At 44.4% G+C, this 8,956-nt stretch overlaps 1 protein-coding gene across 1 annotated transcript; it reads left to right on the top strand.

The window, feature by feature from the left end:
• Window positions 1-399: 399 nt before the first annotated feature.
• LOC126100746 (uncharacterized) lies at window positions 400-8,257 on the top strand. The gene is made up of 3 exons (XM_049911370.1): window positions 400-485; window positions 5,885-6,257; window positions 8,141-8,257. The coding sequence occupies exons 1-2, from the start codon at window positions 438-440 to the stop codon at window positions 6,248-6,250; spliced, it is 414 nt and encodes a 137-aa protein (XP_049767327.1). The 5' UTR covers window positions 400-437; the 3' UTR covers window positions 6,251-6,257; window positions 8,141-8,257.
• Window positions 8,258-8,956: the final 699 nt, after the last annotated feature.

The raw sequence follows: 8,956 nt of genomic DNA, 5'->3' as shown, positions 1-8,956 counted from the left end.
TACAGACGAAGTGCAATATTGCAAAATTCCACACTCAGTCCCTTCGAATCAGCGTGTTATAGAGCTTGGCGTGCGCGATCTACTCTGATAGAGAATTTTCGATTGCCACTTTTACATTTTTAATTTACCCTTCATCCATGTCTCTTGAGCGCCACTGTGATTTTAGTGATACGTCGATTAGTTCGGCCAACAGTACATGACGCCGCGTCATGACAAATAGCCAGTGTCACGGCTGGCAAACACACGCGGGAACTGCGGAAGTAAGGTTTTTTTGGGGTGACGGTCGCGCGGAGGCCGGAAAGTCATTAGCCATTGGTGGTAATGGGCCGTAGGAGCCATGGTTCTTCCGGCCGTGGTGTATATAAGCAAGCGTGGGCGTACCGGAAGCACAGTCTGATTTGGACTCCCACCTGTCAGCCGCCAAACGTCCCAGCACCATGAGCAACTGCTGCCTGCCACTGGCGTTCGCCGCTGTCATCGCACTGGTGAGATATACCCCCTACGAACCAACACGTAAAGATTGGGCAACAGAACCCCGGAATCCAAGGACGGAAGATTAGAGTTTAACGTGCCGTTGCTAACGACGTCATTAGAGACGGGGCACAAGCTCGGATTACGAAAGGATGGGGAAGGGAATCGGCCGTGGACTTTCAAAGGACCTATCCCGGCATTTGCCTTGCGTGATTTAGGGCAACCACGTAAAATCTAAATCTGGATGACCATATTGGGATTTGAACCGTGTCCTCTCGCTAACTCTCTTGGCCGGAACCCTAGAGTGGCCGTCCTGCGGTATTTGGAGTTACGGAGGATGACGAGGAGATCTAAGTATTTTGTTCTGTATTCCAGCTCGAAGTGTGTGTATGCATGAGCGCGCAACTGTTTGTGTGTGTATGTATGTAAGTGTGTGTGTGTGTGTGTGTGTGTGTGTGTGAGAGAGAGAGAGAGAGAGAGAGAGAGAGAGAGAGAGAAAGAGAGAGAGTTTGTATTTGCGTATTTCGGATCGTGTCCATCAGGAATGTTCACCTGCGAATGGGAGTTACTTCCTCCAACCTCTTTTGGGTTGGAACGATTACAAATATGACTGGTCCCCGAGGACCCACTTATATCTTACATATAGAAAATGTAAAATAAAATGGACCAAACTTTGACAGTTGGAATCTCAAACCAAAACAACGAAAACTCGAAATATGTCTGCAATGCTTAGTTTTTGCTTTGCTATTAGAAGGATATTATACGGAGATGGAGGCTAGTTGTTACAATTTTTTCAATAATTCTTGTACAAAAAGATTTTCGAATTATTTTAATGCGAGGTACTTCATAATGTAGCACCATTATTACAGATGCACAGCATTTTTCCTTTATGCTCAGTTATGAATATCACTGAATTATAAGGAACCCCTTGAGAGAGAGGTCGCAAAAGGCAGTGATGTTTACGCCATTCGACGCTCCACATGTCTGCCATGCAACCCCAAGATTGGCTGCTAATGGCAACACGGAGGGACTGGAGGTCTCCAATGGTGAGCACAGCATGAGGCTACGGAACGTAGTTGAGCTGCTTGGTCAACCAGTAACTCACAACAGTACTACATTGCTAGTGGTGTTGATAAAAAACAGAGCAATTGCAACGATAAATAAAGCAAACATCGCATTATTTGTACAACAGTTGCCGAAATTGACATTTCGTGAGAAAGGAACCGAAGCAATTTCGCAGATGAAATATTAGCATCTCCGCTAGATGAGCCAGTCGAATGTGTGGTGTCTTATACGCTCGATCGTGCGGCAAATGTACGTGAGGAGTACAATAATGACGATACGTGCTCAATAAGTGAAAGTGATACTGAAACAGGTGTCAAGCCATGCACTCCGTCTTCAGGCCACAAGTGGCCCATCGGGACCATCCGACCGCCGTGTCATCCTCAGATGAGGATGCGGATAGGAGGGGCGTGTGGTCAGCACACCGCTCTCCCGGTCGTTATGATGGTTTTCTTTGACCGGAGGCGCTACTATTCGGTCGAGTAGCTCCTCAATTGGCATCACGAGGCTGAGTGCACCCCGAAAAATGGCAACAATGGTCACCCATCCAAGTGCCGGCCACGCCCGACAGTGCTTAACTTCGCTGATCTCACGGGAACCGGTGTAACCACTGCGGCAAGGCCGTTGCAATAAGCCATGCATTTCATCATTTTTAATCAGACAAGGAGCCACAAATCCCCTCTCCAGTGAAATGTAGTAAATGACAATCGTTGTCCAAGGAGCGAGTGCTAAACATAATTACGAACATGGAAGATCATCCGCTGCAGCGTAGTAAAAAAGCAATTACGAACAGATGTCGTCAAGTCCGCACCAATATGACCATGTAGTGCATAAGAAAAAGAAGGGATATTCGAGGGAGGACAAGGCGTAATTGTCACAAAATAAGGATGCGCGGTTCAATTTAGAGGATGTGCATCATACTGATTTGTGTTATTGAAATCAAATCGCGCGCGACACAGATTACAGTAATTTCAAGGTTGCGTTAACTTCGGACAATACTACAGAATTGGATAAAGAAAGGTAACGAAATTTCAAACAAACCGTTAACTTGACGATGTACAGCAAACTGCGAAATCGGCCCGAAAATTTGTATATGAGGTAAATAAACTTACCCCATCATTCAGCAAGGAATTTAACTCCCACCAATCGGGATTTGAAGTGGAAACGGATATTGAAGGAACTCTGGAAATTACAGGTACTAAGGGGGTTGTACCAAGATTAACTAACGTCAATGTCTTAATGCATTCGTACACAATTATGCCGACGATTAATTTGAATTGTAAATTGCTGGAAAGTTATTTACTGTGCTGGGAAAAGTTGGAGGTGGTCTGTCCCCTAAGAGTCTTTCTCGTGTGCACGATCGTGCATGGGCAGTAGGGAATATATACGTCACAGCAAACAAGAGTGGAAAATGAGGGTAAGAGAACTACAACTACGGTAGGAGCACTGCTTTTTGGCAGTAGCTTGTCAAAATAATTTTCTTTCGCTTGATTCCTGGTCTGCGTATAAAAATCATTCTCCTTTAGAGCAAACTATTCCTCCTGAAAATTGTGTGACATTGCAATTCGTGCCACCTGGAACCATTGCACAAATCCAGACTCTGTATATTTGTTTGTTTTTTTTCGTGTCTGTTAAACATACTGTGGCAGTATCTGCAGCTACATCTTCAAGGACAGCCAGCATTCGTTTGCATGCCATCACATTCCATCAGTCTTCATCATTCCGTTGCATCAGTATGATTCTATATGCGTTCCTTAAGAGTGGATACCTAGCTGACCGTCCTGCTCAGTTTCTATCTCCCAAGGCGTTCGCCTTCTGTCCTGTTGGAGTATACCTTTGTGATTACTGTGGCGCGCCATTTTTCATTCGGCGTTCATGGTTCAAGTTAATGGTTTGTTTTGAAAATTTCTTCAAAGTCGACGACGTCCATTTTGTGAAGTGTAATGCGAACATCCCATAGAAGGTTGATCTCTGCAACCCCCTCCCCCCCCCCCCCCCCCCCCCCGGACACTCATTTTCTGTCGCCTTCCTGATGAACATGGTGAATCATTAGCACCTAATATTTTTTCAAATTAACCTTAATAAAGACTGAAAGGGCTCGCTTGTTACGTTTTTTTCGGGCATGCACACTGTAAAAACTGACTTCACAATGGGGCTTGTTGCTACATTGGGTGGAGAAATTGTTACACATATTAACCACTGATCAAAAAATTTAGTTCTGTTTTATTTGTTGTATTTCTCTTACATATAATTTGTTATCAGTATTATAGAAAAGTTTGTTTTCTTTTTAAAAATTACTGGTAAGCTGATATTACTTCTTTCGACACTTCGCTAAATGTTTCTTTTAGCGTTGTGCCTCAATTTGTCTCCTTTTTGTTTTTATCTCATACTGCCTGCATAAGGAAAATATATAACAAGAAAATGTACTCGACACCACGTGATTGTTGCACTGTAATAATTATCCCAAACGAAATTGTATCAAATTGCCCCATACGTTGCCATCTTACATTCGGTTACAGGTAAGCATCAATTTTCAATTTTAGGGAAATTTTAAACATTTTATCCCTCACCTGAAGTTAAGACTTCCACAAGATACAGCATTTTTATTGATACACAAAAAGGCTACGTTACTATAAAAAAAATACACAGAAGAAAAAATTACAAACAGAGAAACAACATGACCTCTCGCAGTCTCTCTAATACTGACAGCCCGGCCCCCAGCAATCAGCAGGAGTACTATCGGGTGCCACCACGTACTGGAAGGAAACACTCCTGCTACCAGTGATTAGTTAAAGATTCCCACGTAACAAGTTGATCCATATAACAACTGCAGCCTCACCTAAAATGCCGCGTTACCTTCTGGCAGTGGCCAACTGACAGAAATTGATCACACTGTCTTCATTCACAGCAAGTAGTCCAAATGTTATTGCCTCCCTTCCACACATGCAAGTTCCCACGAGGCGCTTGTAAAGTGTCTCTGCATATGGAATGTCCGTTGCATAAACCAACTGGATCAGTTGTTTCCGCAGGTAGGAATCCAAACGTATCAGCTATGGAAAAGTTCGTTCCCTACCTATCAGTCAGTCATGGCAAACACCAACTGGTGCATCTTGAACAACATTGTTAAAATATTCTAGCGACACTTCATACATAAACCGCACGATTCTTTCTATTGCATGAGGACGTTATCTGAAGTAGTCGACTTCACTGTTACATCACATTAAAGGTTTAATCAGTGATAGCCAGAAGCGATGTATTTTAGAATATATTTTACTCGACTTCTTCTCTGTTGCGTTGTGACAAAAGCGCTACAAAATATGCCAACTATTTTTGATACATCTTGTATACGAAAATAACGATAATTAGTATATACATGGTGTATATATATGTATAAACACGGCCGCGTAATCGTATCTGAGCGGCGTCTGTTCTTTCGGACATATCCGACTCAAATAACAGTAATATCTAAGCCTCGAAGGCATTTCATTATATCTTCAATGTGGATGCACCCTATGTCCGATGTCTTCCGGGAATCATGAGAAATGCTGCGAGCGATGAAGAAAATGGAAAGGGGAGCGCTACGGCAGCAGTTGAGCGACTAGATGGGAACTCGGGTCAGGCGTGGAGCGCGCTCGAAGAGCCGAAGCTGTTACAGCGACTGCTAGCGTGAAGCGGGAAATCTGGGTTCGAGTCCCAGTCCTACACAAATATTCAGCTGTCGCCACTGAATTACTTCACTGCTCTGATGCGGCTGACGTCGCTATTTCTTCGTCACACATTTGTTAGGAGGTATTTTCTGAAGGAAGTGTAGCCTTGTACGAAAATGAAACATCGACGATAAACAGTTCAGAGAAGATGAGAAAGAACCGTTTGAAATGTGGTGCTACAGGATAATGCTGAAGATTGGATAGGTTGATTGGGTAACTATTGATTAATGAGGAGGCGCCGTATCGAACTGAGAAGAGAAATTTAAATGGACTAAAATAAAAGGATCGGTTGAAAGGATACATTCTGATGCATCAAGGAATAACCATTACGGTACTGGTCGAAAGTATTGGGTAGGAGGGGGGAAGGGGGAAATGATAAGGGGAATCAAGACTTGATAACTGCAAGCAGATGTAAATGGATGTGTGTGGCAATAGCTAAGTAGAGATGAAGAAGCTTGTGCGGGACAGATTAGCACGGAGAGCTGCGTCAAACTAGTCTTCGGACTGAAGATCACAACGACAAAAGCAACAACGCTATACGGAAGGAGGGCAGAGGGGAGTCTGTGAATAGACCCATTGTTAAATGAAGCACCACATGCCTGTGATAAGCAAACAGCAGAACGAGAGTGTGGTTTTGCCCTCAGATGCTGCTGAGCCCCGCTGCGGCGCGGCCAGAGGCCAGCAGTAGCCAGCAGCCGCCAGCACAACCCGGCGCCGACTTCGCCGGCGGCTTCATGGTGGCCGTGGGGTCCGGCAAGGAAGGCGCCGAGAAGAGCTTCTCCGCCATGGCGGCCGGCGCAGAAGGAGCCATCGGTGCCATGCAGCAGGGAGCCGACGCGGGCATAGACGCCGCCTCCCAGGCGTCCAAGGCGGCCATCGACGCATTCGCGGCCGGTGGGAAGGCGGCCGTCGGCGTCGGAAAGGCTATGTTCGAAGGAGGCGTCGGCGCCGCCGCGGAAGGCGCCAACGCCATGGCGTCGGCGGCCGAAGCGGCGTCAGGCCGCCGATGAGGGTCTGGTGGGTCAGCTCAATCCCAGTTTCGTGCGCTAGCCTTGCACTGCTGCAGATGCTGTCCCAGTGAAACCACATGTATAGGCCCGACCGAACAATACGGTGCGTGGCGTATAGGCCCGACCGAACAATACGGTGCGTGGCAACAGCCGCTCCGAAATGGCCCAGAAGTAGTCCGTGTTGCCAGTAGCCAAGCGTTCCCTGTAGATGTACAAAATGTGTATCAACATTGTCTTTATCCTCGCAAGTTGTGAGAATACCATGTTCACAATAGCATTTATTTTTTATTTTATTTATTTATTTATTTATCTGGTACATACTAATGTTTATAATTCGGTGGAATAATAATTATTACGTAACAGCAACTCATCGAGCGAAATACACTGATAACAAAACGTTCTAATGTTAGAGTCTAAGTGCAGATCAATATCGACACACACACACACACACACACACACACACACACACACACACACACACACACACAGAGAGAGAGAGAGAGAGAGAGAGAGAGAGAGAGAGAGAGAGACCAATTACTGCCCATCTAGCAGACAGTTAGGAATGCTTTCACGTTTATGAACGCAATTAAATTTCGTATAGGGTAGGATATTTTGTCAAAACATGATTTTTATTGAAGTTCTTCGCCTAATAAATAGGACGCAGCAGAGAAATGTGCTTAAGCTTTCTTACTGTTGCGGTCAGCGGTACAAGGTATTTCTCAACATACCGTATGTCCCTAAGTGCATACATGCAGCTACTCATTTTATAACCACACAGTGACATTTATCTGCGCTCTATTCACCGAACGTTTCAGGGTCATAACCAGTGGTCAACACCAGCACCTGTACAGACTCAGGTATCCCTCCTCCTCCCGCCCCACTCCCACAAATAGTTCTGGCCACCGCGATCCGTTATCCGGAAATGAAATGAAGCCACACGACTCACTCCTGCTTTGTGTACATTCAGTCTGGCGGTCAGTATAAGCTCCGATAACGCCACAGTTACGTGACACACCTAATCGTCATGGTGGCAGAAGATTCATTTCTCCAATGACCACTGCCTCATATTAAATCACTCATCAGTGAAGCAATCACAGTTTTAGGGACAACTGTCTAGCCTTTCAGCGGTGTAACGTGCAGCGATTCATACACTTTAATGATCTAACAGCTTTTGAAGGCCTGCTAAAACAAAAGTACAATGTCTTGTAAATACATCTGGTCCCGACAAAAATGATTCTGACTTCTGAAATTTTCCCGGCGTAAATGATTCTGTTGCACGTTCTCACACACCGAATGGTGGCTTAACGAGTACTGATACACATACAACTTGCTTCGTCTGTCCTTCTAGCTTTATAAATAAAAGTCTTAAACGTTTGTTAATCCCACCCATATAGGTACTGACTCGGTCAAACATAAAAATAACACTCATGGGATGTGTCCTTTAAAACCGTGTTGTTTGGAAAAACATGAAACGTCAACACGGAAGTATGTTTTGGGATGCAACTCCGAATGTAAGTATCAATTAAATTTATAGAACTCCAATGCACTGATCAGATTTCAGTCTTGTAACTGCGAATTTTATTGTCCTCAGTGATCATCTACATACCAGTACGTCTGTAACATTTGTATATGTAAATCTTCACGTTTTGAGATACTTACATTTTTCCAAATTGATGATGACGACACGTACCCTCTACTGTTGACAACCAGTACATTCTTTCATATTTAGTATACTCACTGCATTGTTATGTACTGGTACATTCTTTCATACTCAGTGAAATTACGTAATTGGGTCTCAAATGAAAAAAAAATGACAAAAATTGCTTCAGCATCTAAGTATAAGCAACTACGCAGAAATAATTGCATTAAAACTATTTCGCTGTGTTACAGGTCTGCTGTTTGCTGCTACTGCTGCTGCTGCAGCTGCATCGAAAGATGACACCTGACAAGACTGTAAATTTGTCTGATGTCACCTGTTATTATTAAAAACTTAAATCCAACCAGTTAGACGAATTTAATTTTTATTTCTTAAGTTTTCTGTTAACATCCACTATTAAGTACAGTACACATACACTGTCGACTCGCGTTAACGTGACCACCTGTCAAAAGAATGAAGAAAACGCTTTTGTAGAGTGAACTGTAGCGAGACGTGCATGAAGAGAGACAGTGAGATTCTGGAAGGTATCGACAGGGATGTGGAGCCAGCTGCGCCACGTGCCTCGGTTGCAGATCCATGTCCCGAAGAGTCCGATCGAGGTAGTCCCACAGATTCTCTATCGCTTTAAAATCCAGCGAGTTTGGTCGCCAGGGGAATACGGTAAACTCAACCTGGTGCTCTTCGAAAAACACACGCACACTGCGAGTTACATTATACGTTGCATTGTCCTGCTCGTAGATGCCATCGTGCCGAGAATAAACAAACTGCTTGTAGACGTGGACTTGGTTCCCAATGAGAGAGGCATATTTGTGTTGATCCACTGTGCGTTCTATAATGATGAGATCACTCAGGGAATGCCACAAAAACATACCGCAGATAATAATGCTCTTTCCTCTGGCCTGGACCCTTTGCTTTCAGACATTTCGCGTCGTACACGCCAACAGCCATCTGTCCAATGGAGCAAATACGTGATCCATTGAAAAAAAAAACCTGTTGCCACTCTGTGGACATCCAGTTGCGGTACTTCTGTGCAAATTCCAGCTTCGTCG

Source organism: Schistocerca cancellata, chromosome 9, assembly GCF_023864275.1.
Source record: "Schistocerca cancellata isolate TAMUIC-IGC-003103 chromosome 9, iqSchCanc2.1, whole genome shotgun sequence".
Taxonomy (NCBI): domain Eukaryota; kingdom Metazoa; phylum Arthropoda; class Insecta; order Orthoptera; family Acrididae; genus Schistocerca; species Schistocerca cancellata.
The sequence above is the reverse complement of the archived record's forward strand: the minus strand, read 5'-3'. Positions and strand labels throughout refer to the sequence as shown.